Here is a 23,379-nt window from a genome sequence, read left to right as displayed (position 1 = left end):
ACCATTTCAAATATACAAGAATTCCGAGATCAGATATGGTACAAGATCACCATAGTGTAAATTATTTTGCATAAAAATGTGAAATTGCATCATTACTTTAATACTAATGTAACTGTGCAACAAATGTACACTGTTTTCTGTGTTGCTTTACTCTTGCCAGGTGTTAATTTCACACAAGTATTCAAAATGAAGTGTGCCTTGGGTCCATGATCGATTATCTGCAGTAAGAGGAAGGAGATGGGTACCAGAGAGCCAGCCTCTGGTCGATTTCTCTGAGAAAGCCTCGATGAAACTCATAGATGGGGTCAATATTGGAGAAAAGGAGGGTCATCAGGCCTTCAGGCATCGCATTCTCTTTTATCACTGCACTGCGGAACCACTGAGGAGACACACACACACACACACACACGTATATTAGACCCTGACACAGATATGATATCTGTGTGTCACACACTGGGCCCAATACGGTTTCTGCATGTGCAGAAAATGTTCACACAGATATGCCACTCTTTACACATACACACAAAAGGTCTTTACATATACAACATGACTCATCGTTATAATTTTTTCATTCGAAAAAATATTTTTTCAAGTGACCATCCTTTAAATGACCACTTTCACAAAGGAGAAATTTCGTATGTGAAAAATGTTCATTTTTTTTTCCAGAGTAGGTTTGAATTTTCTTTCATTTCGTCCGTGAAAGGAACGCAGTAGAGCCCTGCACTCCCGCGGGAGTCCCGCGGGACCCGACGCAAAGCAGTGCGGCGCGGGACAAATTTTGAAAGCTCATTGCGGGCACGGGCGGGAGTGCACAATGCGGGAGCGGGCGGGAGAGGTGATAAGCTGCAGTCCCGCTAACTAAAAATGTGTTTAAATTAATAATTTATAAAATTTTATGTCCATCATATATAATTTGTGCTGGATATTTTATTTGGCATTAATAAAAACATTTTAAGATGCCTAAATTTGCAGATGTGGTCTAAAGCGAGAAATAGACAGTGTATAATCTGAGGAGCTGGTTGTGGTTGCGCAACACTTCATATGAGAGGAGAATGAAATCGCGGTTGGAATCATAACACCACAGACTCGGAAGTGGGAGTGCGAGTGCGCAAAGCGAGAGCTGTCAATCATGAGCGCATGCAGCACTCAACTTGGAATGTGTCAGCAGAATGTCAGAGTCTAAACAATAAACTTGCAATAAACCTAACAATGCCACCTATAAATACACAACATGTAGATCTACATAACGTTATCTGTGCCATCTCACAGCAGTTTGCTTAGCTATTTTTAATCAGGGCAAATAGCTTTATAGCCAAAACTAGTATATGATGCTTTAATTTATGGAGATGCCTTTTGTTTACACGTGACTTCCAAATGAGGGGTATTGCAATTTTATATTAGTCTAAATGAACATCTACACCAAGTTGCAAGCATCAGGGGAAGATTATGGACGCACCAAGTTTGGCTTAACGGTCATTTAATGGTGAAATGACGTTCGCACTGTCAGCCAACTTCGGGTTGTTTCTCTGAATTCCGACAATAAACGAGACCACCCGAACACATCTGAAAACATCGTGGTTTGAACTGTGTTGGTTCAGACCAAGTTGGTCCTACAGCTTTGGGAAACCGTCGTTTTTTTTTGATGTTTGTTAGTTCAAACTTGCATCGTACCATATTGGTTTAATGCTAACTTGGTTGGTTGCTTGGGAAATGCACCCCTGAACGTGAGCTGTAGATATTTATGCTCAAATCCACTCAAAGTAGGGGGCGGGGCACCATCACGCTGTGTCTTTAAATTATATTAATTTCTTATAGGCCTACTTGTATTTCCTAGAATGTAAATGTGAGGAGTGACATATAAGCTATGTGCAATGTACAATATTCTTAATATCCACTGTAGATTTTGGTAGGTGTGTTGGGTATCTCTGTAAAGCCTCAGCTGCGCATGCCGCCTGGCAACGCGCAGCCTCGCTACGTGCGCTAGGTGAAGGATCGGTCAGTGGAGAGCTCAGCATGTTTAATTCCCCAGGCCAATGACAAGAACTTTCGTGAGAAATAATGCAAACGTCTGCATCATGCGGGATTTGCGGGCGGGAGCGGGACGAAATATGGCAGGCGCGGGCAGGAGCGGGACTGAAAATCATAATTCTTTGCGGGAGCGGGACTGAAAATTCTGTCCCGCGCAGACCTCTAGAACGCAGTCATCCAATTGGGGCGCAGGTTGTGGAAACGTCATCACGCTGCTGCAAGCACGGAGTCTTATTCAGTTTGGCTGCATCCAAATATGCATACTTCCATACTATTAGTACACAAAAAGCAGTATGTACAGTGTCTGAATACTCAGTAGGTATTTAAAATCATAATCAAATGGTACCTTTGTGTCTCAAAACCCAGCACAGTTTGACAAGGGAAATAAAAATGATAAAAATAATGACTTTAAAGACAATTTTTTTTTTTTGGGGGGGGGGGGGGGGGGAATATAGCAGAGAAGCTTGGCAATAAAAAAAAAAATATATATACATATTAGTGCTGTCAAACGATTAAAATATTTAATCGCGATTAATGTCGTGACTGTCATAGTTAACTCGCGATTAATCGCACATTTTTGTCACATGAAAAACCATTGTAATTCTCTTATCAGCATAAAAAAGTGAATGGGCTTGCTCACCGTTCGAACTACGGGGGTACTCGGGGGATCCGAGATCCCCTGAAACAGACATGAGATCCCTTGAAAACATGATTTGGGAAATGTTGGGGGGGGGTCTCTAAAATATTGGCAAAATGATGTTTATTGACATAGCAATCGTGTGTAACAGGAAGCATTTGCATATCCGAAGTGAGCGCACGATGGAGATCCGCGCTCTGAGACGAGCGCAAGCACCCCCCCAAGGAAAAAAAGGGACCCCCCGAAAATATCGGCATAGTTCGAACACTGGTTGTACCAATGTTTTTTTTTTTTTATTGCAGAGCATAACACGTCTTGTCACAACCACTGCAAAGTCGGGCTGGAGCTGCCGATGGGAAAACGAAACCTAAGCCAAGCACCGTGGCTCTTCGGGGGAGGGCAGAGGACTCTGGCTGTGCGGGGCGTGGCATTACAGTCTAGCTGCTATCGTTTTTCTAAGCAAAGTCTCTGTTCCAAGTTCCTGGCAGTTTCAAAAGCTTATGAAAAACCTACATCATGTCACAGAGCGTTAATCTCGCGATAAAAAAATGACCGCCGTTAAAACTGAGTCAAGTTAACGCGTTAATAACACGACATTTTTGACAGCACTTATATATATATATATATATATATATATATATATATATATATATATATATATATATATTAGTCGTAGTACACAGCCTACTTTGTGATGTGCTTGCCATCAGTCTCGGCAACTCCTGAACCAAGCAATGAAACTCCATGTTCTCACCTACTTCTCAGGATAGGATAGGATGCCCCCCCCACACACTCTTTTTTTGGTAAAAGAATAAGCACCAGTGCATCACTTGTCAACTCCATCGTCACGCAATTGTTTTTGTGGAATGCTCACATCTTGTTGAGTTTAATGGGAATATTAATGTTGCAGTAAATCCATCAATGATTTTTCTTTTCACACTTTCGCATTGTTTCATCATGTGTAAAGACCTTGACATTCCCAAACCTCTTACCCTTCACACACTTAACATAACCTTTTCATCAGGAATAGATTTGTTAGCTCACCACTGTGATCACCTCCAGGTCCTTCAGATACGTCCTCTCGGTCATCAGAATCTCTTTGGCAATAAAGTAGGCTTTATCAGTGGGATATCTCTGGAGAGGGACACACACACGCACACCAAAGCACACAAATGTCATGAAACACTCCGTCTCACGTCGTAGTATAACATGCTAGCAAGGATAACTATAATTGGTGAGGACTTCTTCACAAATATATTGAGGTAGCATCATTATACCCCTCACATTATACAAACAGCGTACGCAGGAATGTAGCCATGTGTTTAATTACAGGTTTAAGTAGGTGCATGAAATGCCAGTAGAACCTCAACACGAGATTACCTTCCGTTTTTCAGACTCTTTTTGGTTATATACCTGCCCTTTGTTTGGTCCAAACTGGTGTTCTATGTGATGGCTGTTTCAACATAGTACCCAGTGGTGTGATTAACATTCTCTAGACAATCTAGGACAGGATACCTTCCTCCTGAGCTCCTCCTCTTCCTCCAGCCTGGTGCTGCTCCCATCACTGAGAACAGGACTCGAAGGTGGCTGGCTGGGCAAGCTGAGCGTGGACATCTGGAAGGACGTGGACACACTCAGGGGACATTTAGACCCAAAGGGAGACAGCTGGGGGCTGTCCATTATGGGACCTGAGAGAGGAGAAAGTTAATGCAGACATGAATGAAAAACAAAATGGGAGGCGAAAACTGCTCCAGTACTTAATACAGGTGAATAAGATGGTGAAACTTGAGATCATAAAACAGAATATTTATTGTAATACATATACATACTGTATGCTTATATCCAAATAATTATAAGAAAAAAAGTACAATATTGAAAGCAACAATATATAAATTTTGGGGATTTGGAAATGTTGTAGAAATGTTACTGCAAGCAACTTGCAAGAACACTGGGTTCTAAGAGTTGCTTTGTGAATCCCTGTGCTGCACAGATGAATCCATCAATGCTCATTCAAATAGTATTCAAAAACTTGCTATGGTCGGTTCTCCATTTGTGACCGTGCGTCATCGTGTTCGAGACTGGAAAAAACGCAACAACTCCAACCCAAACTATTTAATCTGATCTGAATTGGGCCTAATGAATTAATTTTTGGGGCTCCCCAGGGTGAGCGACCACAGTGCAAGAACATTTTTTTTAAAAAACTCACAAACGGGTTTTATTTAAGGAGGAACAAGACAGGAGAAAAAAAACAAGTGCAAAAACAAATAAAAACTTCATTTTGTACCTTTATCAACTACTCGTCGATGTATCGGCATTTTTCACTGTTGTAAAAGCAATAACAATACTCTTGATATTTTAAAAGCAGAGTGTGATATGATGATCTCAATTACATTACCCAGCCCTTTGGAGAAATAAATAAATAAATAAATGGAAGGAAAAAATAATGCCGTGGCGGATGAGTAGTCAGTCATACACGCTTTCACATTACAGTTCAGGTAACGCCCATTTTTAATCCCAGTCTAGGAAATTAGTTTGGGAAAGAATTCCGAGCACTGATTAATTGAGAAACACCTAAACCAGAAGGAGAACAGGTTCAACTGGTCAGTCAGTCTAAAAGAGCAGGTCATACACTTGCACACACGGATGTGATGGAGGGGGGGCGGCAACGCAACGTCTGTATTCCTAAAAGTTTACACTCTGTTTTGAGCACTCTGTTGCAAAATAGTACCGTTTCAATATGCTTACAAAACAAAATGTCATGGTGAATGCTGAACATTTTTAGGAGTACTCTTTCTTGACTATGTAGAACAGCTGTTTCATATAGCTTACACCCAAGAGGATCACATTCCTAAATATTGGGACACCATACAGCTTTGTGGTACTTTTAGCATCAAGCTCAAACCATGGTAGGATTATAAAAAAGATGGCTGACAGTCAGAACTGTCACCTACCAACAAAGACTCTCCAAAACTGTCAAATTTCAACGTAAGGAAAGAAAATTATGAAAGATTGACACACACACAGCAGCAGGCTATTTAGTTTTCAAAGAACAGACGACAGGTCTTTTTTTTGGGGGGGGGGGGGGGGGGGGGGGATAAGAGCAACAGAACCAACGGAAAAAAAAAAAAAAAATGGTAAGGAAAAGTGTGACTGTATGACCCGGAAGTAATTCCTGAAGAGGAGGAATATGGGGAATGCGGCCAGGCTAGCCAGACGGTTTACAGTTTAACTGCAATGTCCCACTGGGTATGACACAGGAGACGGGTGGGGAGGAGGATAAGACAGCATTAAAGGGGCTTGGCCAAAATCTTGCACAAACACAGAAGCAACTCCACACAGGAAGAGCTGGAGCTGTGCATCTCTCAATCTCTCCAATCGTAAATCAGACTTTGATACTTGTGCCGCAAAGCAGAGGAAATGGCTGCCGTTTCAGCACCCTTGACTTCACAGTGCCAGAGAACTGCAGTTGTTTAAAAGTGGACATTTGACTTCTGATGTGCCCCACCCACAATATGCTATCTGTTAAAAAAAAAAAAATTTTAATAAATAAAAATCTCTTTTCTGATGAAAGAACAGACACAAAACTATCAGCAAAGACCAGAGGATCATACACAGACTATTAGGTTGGTATTCCAACACAGTTATTAAATGTGCAGTCATACAACATTCACAATTAAATGTGCAGAATAGTGCGAACGGATTTGTCGCAGAACTTGGCATTAGGAACCGATTCACGTTTCTTTACATTCATAGAGACTGTGACAGTGCACTGTGGCACTAATACAAATTCAACGACAGTATTTTTACCCTAATTGAGAACCTGTACCTGTTTACCACTGCATCATGATAATCTAGAAATTGAGACTGGCATTTTACTAAATCATAAACTGCACCTTAATGTTTTAATACAAAATTTGAAAAGCTTATTTACTTTTGAGTCTGCGACGCTGTCATACTGACCATGTGACATGGTTACTAGCCAGCAGAAATGGTAACCTAAAAACATAAGTGTGCCAATACTTTCATATGAGTGAAAATGGAGATATAGAGTAGCAGCTTAAGTGCAAACTTTCCATTTTTGTTATATTTCAAGATCTGACAAATAGTTAGGGGTTTTCTGTGACTGTATCGAACAGTCTTTCATTGTGAGTACAGGGACCCTTTTCACGTGACGTCACGACAAACGCGGCCGCCATTTTGGACGTGTACTACCAGTAGTTTACCACAGCCAACATTGAGGAACGGCAGCAAAGAAAGTGTTTATTTTCAGCAAGACTTCCATCATGCCACTATATTGTTGTGCACCTGGATGTAGTAACCATCAACAAACAAGGCAAGGGTTATCATTTTATCGGATCCCGGTAGATGCTGACCGACGGAGAAGATGGATAGCGGCACACCAACGCTTGTGTAGTGACCACTTTGTTGGAGGTAAGACGAATAAAATTAGCCAGAAAAGGCATTACATTGCTGTTAACATTCCATTCTAGTTTACTGTAATTATGATCTGGCAGCTATTTACACCGGATCCAGTGTATATAGCTGCCGGAGCCAACATCCGAGGTTCCGGAGCGCGCTCGCTCGCGGCCGGCCGGAGCTCAGACATTGGCTCCGGCAGCTATTTACACTGGATCCGGTGTAAATAGCTGCCAGATCATAATTACAGTAAACTAGTAAATACAGTTTTCTGCATCTCGCTCCTTTTTCTTTTATGTTTGTCGCCTTCAAACCGATTCGAGCCGAAGTCCACTACATGTCCAAAATGGCGGTCGCGTTCACGAAGGTCACGTGACTGAAAAGGGTCTATAGGGCACCATGGTACAGCTTGGATGGTTAAAGAGGAAAAATTAAAATTCAGCCTTATTTGAGGATAGCAGCAGCAAGATATTCAGTTTAACCTGAAAATCTCAGCAGCAAGACAAGATTACTGGAGGTAAATCAAATCACATGTGAAGCAATATGATTTATGATAAAATTGTGATATTACCTCCTCAGGAATCTGAGAAAAAAAAAAAAAAGTGAAATAAGAACTGAGTAACGTCCCGCTACAAATGCTGACTGTCTGATTCGAATGACAGATTACTGATTTCCAGTTCCACCCGCAAGTCCCTATTTGGTTTGTGTAAAACTCTGGTAGGTAGGGTAACCAAAAGGAGTTCTGCTCACTTTGCATCCGAAACGACAAAATGCAAGTTCGTGGATTTGTTACCATGTCATCCTGTACTTCATTGTCCAGTGCTATAGTGCTGTTTTCATTCCACACGTTCTCAATCCAAAGTGAACAATCCAGGCACAGAGCTGAGAATTCAAGGCCTTTATGGGCCCGACAACGGGAGCTGAAACCATAATACGATTGTCAGTAGCAGAAAAAAAAAAATGTGACTTCCGAGTTATTAACACACAAATTGATGCCACTTAATCATTTTTTGTACGTGGATAAACAGTGCCTCATGTAACCACCTCTAATCCCTCAAGCTTCCGAGTTTATTCTGCCTGCTTTCAGTGTGGTGTCTCCCCTGATGTTTCTCCTTTATATTCAGTGATCTGCTCCAAGTTATATTGAAAAAGCAATGCTAGTTGCAGATACTTAAGAGAATAAGAAAAATCTGCACTTCTTCGGCTCCTGAGCTGCACTTCATACGATCGAGTTCCAATCACAATGATGCCAAAACACAAAGAACTAAATCAGAAGGACGCTACATAAATCACTGGAAGCCCCTTTTTTGTTTGGGAGTGCATGTTATGGCATTTTAAAAAAGGCCAGCTGGCTTCACCCATCTTGGAGGAAGCACACACCCTACATAGTAGTTCTATTAGACATAATATAGGGAGACAAAGATCATAAGGAATAACCCTGCACTACTTTGGTCAGGGGAAGCCATGGCCTAATGGTTAGAGAAACAGCTTTGGGACCAAAACGTTGCTGGTTTGATTCCCTAGACTAGCAGGATTGGCTTAAGTGCCCTTGAGCAAGGCACCTAACCCTCAACCGCTCTGGCAAGAGAGGTGGCGTACCTTGTGTCTGATTAGCCAAAGAAAAACTGATGTGATTATCAGTTCAGGCAAACTGAACTTGTCTGAAAAAGGACCTGAAAGTGAAACAAAAATGGTTTCAGAAAGGTTATATATGTGGTGAAAAACACCTGGTCCATCAAACACTCCAAATCAAAGCCTGAACCACTGTAAAGATATGCAGAGGTACTTCTGGATCTTCAGGAACAGGCTCGGTTGTTGTGCGTTTCCTCCACACGTTCTTTAGTGGCCGTCGTGGCACGGGAAAGACGGACGCTGGCTGTCTCATCGTCTTGGCGTCTGATGCTACATACAACTTGCAGCCTTTGCTTGGCTGGGAATCTGTGGGTGTTTTTTTTTTTTTTTACACACTTTCACACAGCTGCACAGGGCAGCGCTTAAACCACAGCACCTGGCTACAGAATCATGGCCAATTATTCCCCAGCCTTTTAAGAGCACTGAAAGTATTTGTTTACATTTTCCATGGTCACTGGACCGTAATCTTCTGAAAGGAAAACTCTGATCCAAGATTACTCTAACAAACAAAACTAAAAATCATCATCAAAATGCTTACCGAAACTAACCCAGTCAAACAGATAAAGGAAACAAACAGAGGAATTCCAGCATGATTAACCAACATACGACTGAACTGATTTCAAAGCAGCGAATTTAGTCACTATGTGAATTAAATGGAGCTTGAATAAATGTATTAGCTGATATGCAGAGGTTCCAGCATTGAACGCCTCTTAAAGATATTTTAATAGGGCATATATTAGTCATATTTGTGTCATACAAGTGATAATAAAAGGAACTGACAGAACGTTAAGTCTTAAATTTCATGTACCAAAAAGCAAATGGTTTATTTAAAAAGAAAGAAAAAAAAAACACATAGGTACACTTTCACATTAATTGTTATAGATTAGGCACTGCAGCAATTCTGAATTTAAGAGCTTAAAGTGCCATTCCACCATTGGATGTCTTCTTTGGCATAAAATACAATATATTTTATGACAACATGACTAGACAGAGAAATCTTTTAGCTTCAAAATGATATATCAAACAATTTTTTGACAACGACAAGTATATTAATTTTGCGACCAAAGTCACCTACCCTTTTAATTTTCGCGTGGTAGTGAAACGTGATGTCATCGGCAGGTTCCCCTTCTTGTGTACCACGTGTCGGTCTATTTTTAGACCAGGAAACCCCCAAAGTGAGAGAGTCATTTCTCCTCGTATATGGGGGCCAAAAAAATTGTGAAAAATTTTGAGTTAATCTTTCAGTTAGCTAGATTTATTGGTATTAGCTAGATTTATTGGTATTATTTTTATCGCGTTCTATCCGCCATTGCTGATATGTGCCACGTCACACGGTACACAAGAAGGGGAACCTGCCGATGACATCACGTGCGGAAATTAAAAGGGTAGGTGACTTTGGTCGTAAAATTAATATACTTGTCGTTGTCAAAAAATTGTGTTTGATATATCATTTTGAAGCTAAAAGATTTCTCTATCTAGTGATACCATTTATATATGTTGTCAAAATATATTGTATTTTATGCCAAAGAATACATCCAATGGTGGAATGGCACTTTAAGTGATTTTTTTTTTTTCCCCTAAAATGATAATTAACGTAATAAAATTAAGAGGGGGTGGAATGGGGAAGGGAACAAGAAGGTAAAACTCAGAGCAAGGAAGATCTTGTCCGTGTGTCTTCACGAACAGTTAAGCTCTGCAAAGATTTGTGCAGTGTGAATTTCTACATTACAATAAATGTTGCACAAAACATTATTACAGTTTGGAAAGTTTCAATCTGGAGTCAAAGAGCACAGTGGGTTATTCATAGTAATCAGGACTCAACCTAGTAATAAGCAAATGGCTTGAGTGCGTGTTATGACTGTGTTCCATATTCATTTATACCATCTGACAGGACTTACATTCACAGTTTTAAGTGCTTGATAAATTCATTTCTGACAATTAAAACCTTCAATGGGCTACTGCAAGACTCAATTTAAAAAAAAAAAAAAAAAAAAAAGCAGCACTTCTGGATCACCTTGCTTTGATCTTACCATCCAAAAATGCGTGAGAGAAAGCTGCAGGGTTACTGCAAAGCTCAGGATGAGTAATGTGTCTATGTGAAGAGCAGATGCTCAGCCTTCATAAACAAACTGTTGACCATCTTGGGTAAATCTTCTGCTGCAGCTACAGCTTCAAAGCAGCATTAAAACCCAAACAGATGTTTATCGTTACAAAAGCTAGCCAGAGCACATCGGGTTATGAAATCAGACTGCATTAGTGCATTAAGAATTTAAGGTCAATTAAACAAAATTTTTTTTTCCTTGAGTCTACAGACGTGTCCAAAAACAATTGTGCATTTTTTCCATTTCCAAAAACAGAATCGGCATGCCTCAAACTCAACTAATGCCACACTGACAAAGGTCCAAGCTTGTCCAAGGATGGAGGTAAGGCAGCTGGATGGCTATTCTGTGCCCAGTTACACTGCTCGTCCTCGCTTGTGAGAGTAGAGAGGCTTTCGGAGAAAAACAACTGCACACAATTGGTGCTGAACACAGGTTTGCCAGCTCTCAAAATGACAATGAGAATGAACTCGCCCTTAAATTAACCCAACGATCGATAATCCACAGTCACACGGGATTTCACGTCAGCTTATTCCCTACGCAAAGGTTTTCTTAATCTGTAGGTTCAAATCTTTTCATAGTTCTTTGAAATTCATTTCTGTGGCATTGAGTGTATTCTGTACTGAGGTAATTGCTAGCTTACGAAACCGTAGCTGAAAATTGCTCGAAAGTATTGCCACAGGAACACAAACCGCAAATCTGACAACTGAATTTAGTCGAAAGTGGACTGAAAAGAAAAAGAAAGCCTGGGCAAAGTGAAGCAGGATGAGATGAAGCAGGAAATTAAATGGAATTGCACAGGAGACAGAATTAGGAAATGACATCACCCAAAGGGAAAACTGCACTGACCATGCCCCATCTTGTGGTTTAGATCTCAATGCACTTATGGAATTTACCTCAGCCAAGAAACAAAAGGCATGTAAGCAGTCTAGTCAACCCACAAAAACACATCTGCACCCAACTGGTGTTTCCCGTTATAGCCCTGTGTAATGTCTAGTACTGTACCGTCAACTTTGATCAATCTGGTCGGACTGCCGAAAGCAAGACCCATTTCATTAACTCAATGCAACTATTTAAGAAACTAAATGGTGCAAAAAGTAAGTGCTGAACGTTTGGATGCATGTAAGGAACGCAAAGCTAAATAGGATAATCTGCTAAATAATTTAGTCAAAAAGATGAAAAACTTTTAATGGAAAGCCTAAATTTTACCGTAAACAGCACCTGAATACACGGCACCATGGAATTAATGCACTTTCGATCGGTAAAGTCAGAAAAATCTTAATTGCCATTTCTTAATATAGCAAGAAGGAGGAAGCAAGTTCTTCATTAAATACACCTCTGTAGTGTTAAAATTACTGAACTAGATCACATACATGTACGGATAATAGCTAAGTATACCGGGGAGAGTTACGGTAATACCAAGTCCCATCTAAGGGGATGCAAATCTTCCCTTCACTGAAAAATGCAGGAATGTGCTTTCAGACTACATTTTTTAATACCAAGAACATTTATGAATCTCTGACACTATGCATATCATTCAAGGAGCAGGTTACATTCTTTGGCAGCACACTGCTGCATTACATTCTCCACAGTAACCAAAAAAAAAAAGATATTAAAAAAAAATTGCCTGAAAATGATGAAATGTGCAGTAAAGAAAGTCAAGCTACAATGCAATAAATCACCACCACAGGAAATCATCAATAAGGCAAAAGTGTGTCAAAATTGTGACACGGGACAATATTGAACAGCAGGGGACACTGTGGAGTAAATCAATCAGGAAAGTACCGACACCAACGTGATGAAGCCTCAAGCAAACTTTGGGTCAAGGATTTTAACTTCTCCAGCTTGCCTGCGACCCTGTACAGGATAAGCGGCTACAGATAATTGATGGATGGGTGGATGGATTTTAACTTCTGAAGAGGACTGCTATCAAGTTCACAACAGTCCTGTGCACAGTACCATAACGGTCAAATTCACGCCAAACACTGGAGTGGACATGTAAATGGTCAGACGTTTTTAGCATACAAAGTTTGTGGCGTCTGACAAAAAGATGAAATGCCTTACTGGTAGCATGGATTTGTTCCTGAGCTGGAATCTTGATACCAGCATTTTAAGACTATTATTTTCAAATAACTCTAATATATTTGACTAAAGAGCTTAGATCACTAAACTCCAGATTAATAAACGGGTTCATACTTCAGTTTACTAAAATATAAACTGGAATAACACATTCTGGTGCTGAATACAGCAACAATAGTATGGAAGACTTCAGTATTATAGAAGAATGTCTAAAGCAGTGATCCTCAATCCAGGACTCAGGTTTAAGCCTAGGTCACAACCGGACGTACGATTTTTTGGCCGTGCGATTTTTGGCGTTTCCCAAATCGCTGCGGGTTTTTTTTGTTTGTGGAGAAAGACGCATGTTGGCCGTAAGTTTGTCTTGCAACCTGAAAAAATCGTAAGCGTCCGTAGAGTTTGTTTGACATGACAAAGAACCTCTGCGGCCGGTCTCCGGCTCGAAAATCAGCACGTCACACGCGCGCCCCCCCGTGCGTTTCTTGCACGTAGACCGGCCGTAGGAGCACGTACGGCCGGTTGTGACCGAGGCATTAAGAGCTACTATTCTAAACTATTGACTATTTGAATATTCTCCTTCAAACACTGGCTTTAAATAACTGTGATGGTCAACAGTTTTCAACAAATCAGTGCTATTTGGCACTACAGACCAGCCCAAGTATAAAAGTATAAAACTGATTCGAAATATAAGGCACAGAAAAAAAAAAAAAAAAGAAAAAAAAGAGTACAGAGAAGCAAACACGAGAGCTGAACCTGCACTTGGAGGAAAAATCTCTAATATCAGCATCAAATCATACAAGAGTGATTATAGACCCAAAAGGCACGTCATAACAAGACAAGCTTGAACAACACAGCAAACATTTAGAAAACCTGGACACACCAGAAAGCAAGAAAGACGAGTGGCTAGGTGCACTATAAGATAAAGTATGAAGGAAAAAGTGGCAGCATGAAATGCTAAAAAAAAAAAGTGCCCATTATGTTCTCAATAATTACGTAGTGTGGGAAAAGGCATGCTGTATCAGGTTTAAAATCAAAACGCCACCATGCTCCACCTGACACCAAGCCAACGTGTCTTCAGTTCTAAAGTATTATAAAACTGAGTATATTATGAACAAAAAGCCAGAAAAGCACACAAATAGACCCTACATCGGATGCCGGATGGCGCTTTAGTGGTCCCCAAGTCAGTCATTTCTCTCTAGGACAAGATAACAGAGCCCAGTTTAGAGAAAAGATTAAATACACTACATATCCAGCTGGGTGGATTTGGGGGGTTCACCGAGGCTTAATGCGCGAAGGTTGTGGCACTCAAGGAGGAAAGCTTCCATGTCTGCAGGACCAGTAAAGGGGTTGCTGAAAAACAGGTTCTGATCTGACATTAGGCCTCCATCAGAGCCCCAGTCAGAGTCTGAATCAGAGCTGCCATCGCCTGAGCCCTCTGTGCCCGTCGGTGGACAGCTAAGCTGCTCAAGCTGGTCCACCAGCTCACTAAACTGCATGGCCGAGCTGGCCTCGGAGCGTGCAGAACATGGTGGGAAATTGAGCATGGAGCTGGCCTCAGACAGGTCTTCTGAGCCGGGCAAGCGCAAAGACGAGGACGATAGTCCCAGGTTGTCTAGAGAACTGCACTCTGAGCGGTTATTGACCAGTGAACTGGTCTCAGAGCGGCCAAAGGCACCTTCTGAAAAAGCATTCAAGTTTCCGTTCATTTCACATTCGCTATATTTGAACCTCTCGCCATTTTCATTAAAGCCGAACATGTATGCTTCGGTCCCGCCTGCATAAAATGACATTTCAGCAGGGTCGTCGTCTATGAACTCCTCGCTGATCTGCAGCGGGAATGCAGGGATTGACCCGGTGCGTATAAACTCTGCCTCCAAAGGAGTAAGGAAGGCCTTCCCGCCACCTGAACCGAGGCTAAGCATCTGACCCCGCCCACCCTCACCAAAAGCCATGTGATCGCCATAATCATTGCCATTTTGGGAGAAGCTACTCTCTACACACACGAACGAGGGGCTGCAGTCTCCTGCTGCCGGGTTGGAAGGGGCACCTGGGAAGGCCGAGTTAGATGGAGGGTGGATCTTTGCAGGCTCCTCCTTCACAGGGGTAGGTGGTCTCACAGGCTGCTGGAGGGATGGGATGTGCTGGAGCTGCTGTTTGCTATTGTTATCCATCCGTACAGGAGATATGGAAGAGTGCAGAGAGTGGAAGGAAACGGTGGCAGATGGGGGAGAACTGCAAATCTTAAGGCTGTCATTGAAGGACAGACTCTGTAAGAGAGGAAAATGGGCAAAACAGGAGGAATAAAGGGAGGTAGGGATATTAGAGAAAGATTTATTTAAAAAAATTATTAGATTTGCATATGTAGTCATAAAAAGCAAAGGTTTGGAGACAACGTGGATGTCCTTTGTCACTGACCTGCTTCGGAAAATCAGTGGCTAAGGAGCGAGTTGACATACGGATCTTACTGCTATTCCTCCTGTCAAAGACAATCCCCCCCAAACAAAAATGAATTATTTATTTCATGTTTCAGGATTGCTGTATTCAAAGAAAATAGGAGCTTGGCCAGCAGCGTCTCACCTTTGGTAGGGTGTCCTTTTCACACCACTGTCCCTAACATACTGTACCAGCTGCTTCTGAGTTCGCCCGCTGTCATAAAACACAGAATCTAGATCAAACCTGTTCTCACACACAAGCATGTACACAACCATAAGCATGAAACTGCATGATATTCTCACTTACACTGCAAAAAATGGCCTTTCAAAAATAAGAAATAAAAGATTAAAACAGGGCGGCACGGTGGTGTAGTGGTTATAGCGTTGTCGCCTCACAGCAAGAAGGTCCTGGGTTCGAGCCCCGTGGCCGGCGAGGGCCTTTCTGTGTGGAGTTTGCATGTTCTCCCCGTGTCCGCGTGGGTTTCCTCCGGGTGCTCTGGTTTCCCCCACAGTCCAAAGACATGCAGGTTAGGTTAACTGGTGACTCTAAATTGAGCGTAGGTGTGAATGTGAGTGTGAATGGTTGTCTGTGTCTATGTGTCAGCCCTGTGATGACCTGGCGACTTGTCCAGGGTGTACCCCGCCTTTCGCCCGTAGTCAGCTGGGATAGGCTCCAGCTTGCCTGCGACCCTGTAGAACAGGATAAAGCGGCTAGAGATAATGAGATGAGATTAAAACAAAGCATATTTGCTTGAATCAGGTGAAAAAAAATCTGCCAAATGGAACTAGTCAAATTTGACTTGGTAAGATTTCTTAAAGTAAGATGAAAATTCTAACCTGTTTTTAGATGAAATAATTCCAAAATAAAATTGGGGAACTTATTATGCGAGATCTGATTAACTCAAAATAATCAAAATAGTTCTTATAACAAGATCGTACTTCTTACATTTAGCCATTCAAGTCATTTTTTTTTTCAAGATTTTTTTTGGGCCTTTTCCACCTTTATTGGATAGGACAGTGTAGAGACAGGAAATGAGCGGGAGAGAGACAGAGAGATTGGGAAATGACCTCAGGTCGGAATCGAACCCGGGTCCCCGGATTTATGGCATGGCGCCTTATCCACCTGAGGCACGTCGATGCATTTTGGGGGCACTAGATTCAAAGATTTCAGTAAAGTTCATTTATTCCCAAAACAAGCATACAGTACTTTGTTTTTTTTTCTTGAAACAAGATGAACCGCATTTGACAAATGTCCAAAATTTACTTACTTGTTTTAAAAAAAAAAAAAAAAAAAAAAACTTGTTTTATTTTCAAAGGTGCTCCAAATAAGACTTTTTCAAGACATTTTGTCTATACAAGATTTTCAAGATGGACTGTCTAAAAACCAGCCTTTCTAGCTAAATGAGGTTTTGCTTGTTGGGCAATCATGTCTTATAATAAGGGTGGCTAGATGTTTTGACTTGAAAATAGACAAACTTCCTAAGATTTTAATTTTTTGCAGTGTAAGGCATCCAACACTTGAACTTTGAAAACATGAAACTTTGCTTAAACCTTTTCGGGAAAAATTTTTTAGTGAGAGGAGTCTATGAAAAATGGGTCACTCCCACAGCTTTTTTTTTTAGCTGGAGATCTCATTGAGAAATTTCAGATAATGGCATGTTCCAAGCTGCTGCAAGAGTTTCCCCATTTGCAGGCTTATAGAATTTGGATTTCTTAAAGAAGGTAAAAATGCAGGGACTTCTGTGTATACTACGTATATGGCTACGTATACAAGACAAACGCATCCGCATGCAGTACCTGTATCTGAATGAAGATCCCCTGCTAAAAAGAACGGCTTTGGCTTTGGGTTGCGGCTGATCAAACAGACGGAAGAAAGCGTGGTGCTCCACACAGCTCTTCCAGAAGATCTTGCACTGATCACGACTGGCCATCAGGAACTCCAGCGTGTCCTGATGAGGACCCTGAATGATGGATGGTGAGAGAAGCACACGGTTTTTTTCTAGCCGACATGAAAAAAAATCAGGGTATAGGAAACGTATATTTGCAACAAAACATGAGTAATTGCATTTGGTGCAAGATGCCTCTCCTGGGCTTTAATACACACATGGACTTCAGGGTGCAGCTTGATAAGAAATCTCTTCCTTTTGAAGCTCAGTTTGCGAATCTTCGACCAGTTGAACGTGTTGATCTTGGTGTTGCCCTGAGAAAGATTTTAAGTAAAGGCTAAAGTTTCTCATATATTTAAAAGGACAGATCTGTTTCTGCTGGCCAAAATCAGATTAAAACAAGTCTGCCAGACAGGCTGTGCTCACCTGGAAGACCAGCAGGCCCATGTGGGCCACTGACAGGTTGATCTTGGTGCCTTCACGGTCCGCTGCAGGGTGGAAACGCACACCATACAGCTCCAGCTTACGGGCGATTTCAAGCACTTGGAAATCAGACTCGGCAGGCGTCTGACCCCTGCACCAGGACAAAAAGAGGCATTACAGGTGTGCTGAGCAAAGTAATTTAGCGGTCTTAAAGGAACAGTCCACCGTACTTCCATAATGAAATATGCTCTTATCTGAATTGAGACGAGCTGCTCCGTACCTCTCCGAGCTTTGCGCGACCTCCCAGTCAGTCAGACGCGCTGTCACTCCTGTTAGCAATGTAGCTAGGCTCAGTATGGCCAATGGTATTTTTTGGGGCTGTAGTTAGATGCGACCAAACTCTTCCGCGTTTTTCCTGTTTACATAGGTTTATATGACCAGTGATATGAAAAGTTCAGTTACACAAATTGAAACGTGGTGATTTTCTATGCTATGGAAAGTCCGCACTATAATGACAGGCATACTAACACCTTCTGCGCGCTTCGGCAGCGCATTGATACGGAGCTCAGATATCAACTACAGCCCCAAAAAATACCACTGGCCATACTGAGCCTAGCTACATTGCTAACAGGAGTGACAGTGCGTCTGACTGCGTCTGACTGACTGGGAGGTCGCGCAAAGCTCGGATAGGTACGGAGCAGCTCGTCTCAATTCAGATAAGAGCATATTTCATTATGGAAGTACGGTGGACTGTTCCTTTAAGGGTACAAAAAGGGAGACGGCATTGTGGTTTTAATCCACAAAATGATTTTTTTTTTAAATAACGGGTTGATAATGACAGAAAAAGGATATCCGAGCTGTGACTTCCCATTAAAAAAAAAAAAAAATCAGTAGGGTTCAAAAGTAAAGCTTTAAGAGTTAAGGTCCTGAGCTACTGACCGTACAATTCCTAACATCAGAGTTTTGACTGTTGGACCCTTAAACCCTCTCAACTGTAACACTGGATAAGATGTTGCACATTTTCTAAAGATAATTACATTATTCTATATTTAGTTTTAAAAATGTTCCTCTTGACTGAAAACCACGACAGGTTTGTGCAAAATAAATCCATATTGGGTGTTAATGACTAAGAGATGACAACAAATAATGTTAGTGTGTAGGGCGGCACGGTGGTGTAGTGGTTAGCGCTGTCGCCTCACAGCAAGCCCCGTGGCCGGCGAGGGCCTTTCTGTGCGGAGTTTGCATGTTCTCCCCGTGTCCGCGTGGGTTTCCTCCGGGTGCTCCGGTTTCCCCCACAGTCCAAAGACATGCAGGTTAGGTTAACTGGTGACTCTAAATTGACCGTAGGTGTGAGTGTGAATGGTTGTCTGTGTCTGTGTGTCAGCCCTGTGATGACCTGGCGACTTGTCCAGGGTGTACCCCGCCTTTCACCCGTAGTCAGCTGGGATAGGCTCCAGCTCGCCTGCGACCCTGTAGGACAGGATAAAGCGGCTACAGATAATGGATGGATGTCATCTTCAGTATTGTTCTACAATGTAGAAAATCGTCAAAATACAGAAAAACCTATCAATGAGTAGGTGTCTCCAAGATTTTGACTGGTACTCCAAGTCATTGCCAGTGCATGTTTTGAGGCCCTTAAAAAAAAAGTGTAAATTTCACCAGTTTTTGTATGGTTACAGAAAATCACGAGGCACAGACAAGTGTAGACAGTGGAACAAGCTTTGGTTCACCTCAATACCAGCCATTCAGGTCCACTTGAAGAGCATCAGCGCAAACGATTAAGTATGCAATTACAACCACATAGAGGAGGGCTAAAACTAGAAATGAAACTACCCAGTATGAGCATGTGTATGCCAGGCTCAGGTCCCATGCCAGATTATCAGCACGTTCTAATTTTGCTCATCCTTTAAGCTGTGAAATCTGCTGCAGCTCCTCCCAGCAACAGTATGGCTAATAAATGGGTCTTAACCCGAGGATTAGATACACAGCCCAACAGAGAGCTGACATGAACCTTAGCCACATCTTGTAAGCCCGACTATACACAAAGATCAGAGCGACAACGTTACAGACACAGATGTCATAGAAAGCTACTGAAAGAACCAAAGCTGCAATTATTTTAAACAATTTAATTTAAAAAACCCCAAAAACTTCCTGTTTGATATTTTGTCTCGGTGAAACAATTACATCCTCAAGAAACGTATAATCACAGGATTAATTGAAAACAAAGAGGCCATTCTGACTAAGCTTTTAGTGTCGCCAGGTTGTTGGTTTTTTTGCCTTGATTAGAAAGACAAACACACCCTCAGAGTGAAGGTGAACTCCGAGCAGCTGCCCGACATTACAACTACGTCTAATCCATATCTGCAAGCTGTTCAAACAACTTTGATGCATTTCCAAACATCAGGCAGAGAGGAATTGCAGCCTCCATCACCCTTAACTTACAGTTAACACAACAGCACACTATGTAAAACTAACTTTTGTCTTTTTTTTTTTAATTTGACACCACTTCAGGAAATAACATTTTATATTACGCTTATTTTTAAATAAATGTGATACAAAACGTAAAGCCAACTCTGCTACTCAGTATTTAAGCATACTTTAACACTCACTCGCCTGCCTCGTTTCCACAGACTGAGCTTTTAAACCCTGAAGACACAGAGGTGTTGTATCTTACTTATAATTCCGCTCTCCACACTTGACTGATTTCATTTTAGAATCCCACACACACACACACACATTTTGTTAAGAAGTGCACTCTATTAAAATGTGCTTGAAACTGTGCTTTGGCCCAAGTTGTCCCTGTTATTCTTATTCACTGTGGTTATGTGAGCTGCTTTACAATCAGGGGACAGTTTTTGGGTCCACGGTAGTCCAAAAATCAAACCTCAGACGTTTGTGTTTCTCTGCTGCCAAAAACGACCTTTGAGACGGAAATGAACTGTGCAGGATTTCAGAGCTACAGGTCAGATACTAGTGGAGCAGGTTAAGGCAGATTTTGCTCCAAATCGTGCACTTTGTGATATAAGCATGAAACTTGGCACGATTGTTGCTGATAGGTCACTTTTTCAGAAAAAAGTGCTAGCCACAAAAAAAAAAAAAATTTCAATATGGCGGCCATTTTTTCAAGATGGCTGCCAGACGTGTCCCTGTTTTGTGGTTTTGCTAAAAAAAAAAAAAAAAAAAAAGTGCAAATTATGATATGAACATGAAATTTGGCAATAATGTTCTGTGTAGGTCATGTTATCAGCTAAAAGTGCTAGCCCCCCAAAAAATTCAATATGGCGGCCATTTTTTTCAAGATGGTCGCCAAAAAATCCCCCGTTAGTGGTCTTGCTCTGGTGTCAAAGTACAAAAGATGAATTCAATGAAACATTTTTGATTTATTGCCATTATAATACTGAATTACATGCAGAAAAACAGAATGATTGCACAATTAGTCAATCTGGCATGATGAAAAGCCCATTTTTCACAGTGGATAATTTTGTGAAACCCTTACATTCCAATGCTTTTTTGGGAAAATTCCCATATCTTTCCTAAGCTCCAAGAGTTGTTTCTTGCTGACTGATCCTTCCATCAAATAGTCCCAAATGAACTGGTCACATGATTTTCCAGCAGGCTCATAGGCCTTTCAGAGAAAAACAAGTGAACGAAAATGGTGCTAATGCTCAACAGTGAAAAATAACTTGGTCAAATCTATGACATCGACAAAAATATCCATTGCTGAGATCTCTCTTTTATCCCTGAACTGCTACCCCCCCCAGCACACAGTTTTAGGTAGACAATGCCCCTACCATAAAAATGGTTTGCCAGCTCTGATTTATGAATGGATATGTACCACTGTCCAAAGTGAAGTTTGGTAGACCATTTGAATTTGGATTACTTTGCCATCGCCAGCATGGCTAGGCCCAAAGTTCAGTCACTGTTCCTTGCTTAAAAATCTCACAAGGGCAACTGCACAGTGGAGTACACCCTATTCCAGCCTTCGAGCACTTGCATTTGGGATACTAACTCAATGTTTAGCTGACATTGAACCCCATGCTGAGTTTCACAGCAGTGTCTGTCACCAGTGTCGTCGTCATCACGTTTTCCCGTTTTGCTGTTTGGCAGCCTTAGGGCGCTCTTCCTTGAAACGTAGTTCGAGGAATTGCTTGAAGTCATTCTTCATCATCATCATACGTCTAACTTGGGCCCTGTCGATGTCAAGGGCCCGCTCGACTTTGCTCCACAGGTGACCGTTTGGTTGTGCAAATAACACTTGCTTCTGCAGGGAGTCGTTGTTCATCCTGCATACATGAGCTAAGTATTGTAGATGTTGCTTGACGCAAAAATTGCAGATGGGTAGTGTTCCTGTAATATCACGGAGTTGTTGGTTCGATATTTCAAAACTCCAGTCAGCTGGCTCGGATGGTGCTTGGCCGTCTGTCTTGCGCAGATTTCTGTCTGGAGTATTCTTCCATTGATATCCTCGTACCCTGGTAGTGAGCGACATACACTCTCTTCTTACGCCCTATGAACTGCCAGAAGATGTGCCATTACTCGGCATCCTCATAGTCCTGTTCCAATAAGTGCCATTACTCGTCCTCCTCATCCCCTTCCAGTTAGTGCCATTACTCAGTTTCTTCTGCCAAGAGCAACTGGTTTTGAGGCGCCAGATACCCGCCTTTCGCACCACCTCTATCGGCAAAATCACCCCTGCCGGCTCTGGAAGGCTAGGGTGGACACTTGACTGCCAGAGGCTGTGTGGTTCGCAAGCCATTTGGGATATTTTGTAAGCAATGAGAGCTCATTGCCATCCCGGCAATAGCAGTCCATTTTAGGGGCACACATGAGCACAACCACACAACGGGGATGTGCATCTGGCAGCCATCTTGAAAAATGGCTGCCATATTGAATGTTTTGGTCTGTTAGCACTTTCAACTGAAAACATGACCTACACAGAACATTATTGCCAAATTTCAGGTTCATATGACAATATGCACTGTGGCTTTTTAACAAAGCCACAAAATGGGTACGCGTCTGGCGGCCATCTTGAAAAATGGCCGCCATATTGAATTTTCTGGAGGGCTAGCACTTTTAACTGATAACATGACCTACACAGAACATTATTGCCAAATTTCATGTTTATATAACAATTTGCTCTGTGTTTTCTTAACAAAAACATGAAAGGAGGATGCGTCTGGCAGCCATCTTGAAAAATGGCCGCCATATTGAATTTTTTTCGTGGCTAGCACTTTTTTCTGAAAAAGTGACCTATAAGCAACAATCATGCCAAATTTCATGCTTATATCACAAAGTGCACGATGGTTTGCTTAACCTGCTCTACTATACTGGGTGTGTTACTTGTGGTGAGAAGGCGGTGTGTAGTGTATTTCTAAAACTGACCCACTTTCTTACAGTCTACAAGAGGAAGGTCTACAAAGCGAAAAACTGTTGTAATGGATGTGATTTTAAGTACAAATTTTCATGTACTGTGCAGCGATGCTTGTACACGGTGGTAACTAATAACAACTGAAGTAGAGACGATCCTTGTGGTTTTCTGGAAAGGACACTTTTTGACGGACTCACATTTCAACCACATGTGAAGCTCTGCTGCAAAAGTGTCTCACATCGGTTTCAAGTCGTGTTTTACTGAGCAACAACAGTGTGTTCTGCTTCAAAAGCAGTTAGTATGGAAAAAAAATGCAATTCTGAATTTAACCAGTAAAATTTAAGTGTAACAAGATCAACTTTGAGCTACTGCTCACTTACGT

The 23,379-nt window shown here is 41.7% G+C and overlaps 1 protein-coding gene across 2 annotated transcripts in view; it reads right to left on the bottom strand.

Moving 5' to 3' along the window:
* farp2 (FERM, RhoGEF and pleckstrin domain protein 2) overlaps positions 1 to 23,379 on the bottom strand; it is a 157,806-nt gene that overhangs the window by 27,854 nt on the left and 106,573 nt on the right. For both annotated transcript variants that reach the window (XM_060919763.1, XM_060919764.1), the window contains exons 8-16: positions 17,633 to 17,780; positions 17,425 to 17,520; positions 17,118 to 17,281; positions 15,466 to 15,534; positions 15,304 to 15,364; positions 14,936 to 15,155; positions 4,181 to 4,353; positions 3,710 to 3,799; positions 246 to 379 (exon numbers count right to left, since the gene is read on the bottom strand). In XM_060919763.1, coding sequence (XP_060775746.1) covers positions 246 to 379; positions 3,710 to 3,799; positions 4,181 to 4,353; positions 14,936 to 15,155; positions 15,304 to 15,364; positions 15,466 to 15,534; positions 17,118 to 17,281; positions 17,425 to 17,520; positions 17,633 to 17,780 — 1,155 coding nt within the window. The remainder of the gene's footprint in view (positions 1 to 245; positions 380 to 3,709; positions 3,800 to 4,180; positions 4,354 to 14,935; positions 15,156 to 15,303; positions 15,365 to 15,465; positions 15,535 to 17,117; positions 17,282 to 17,424; positions 17,521 to 17,632; positions 17,781 to 23,379) is intronic.

Source organism: Neoarius graeffei, chromosome 4 (genome assembly GCF_027579695.1).
Source record: "Neoarius graeffei isolate fNeoGra1 chromosome 4, fNeoGra1.pri, whole genome shotgun sequence".
Lineage (NCBI taxonomy): Eukaryota > Metazoa > Chordata > Actinopteri > Siluriformes > Ariidae > Neoarius > Neoarius graeffei.
This window is presented reverse-complemented; position numbering and strand designations above follow the sequence as displayed.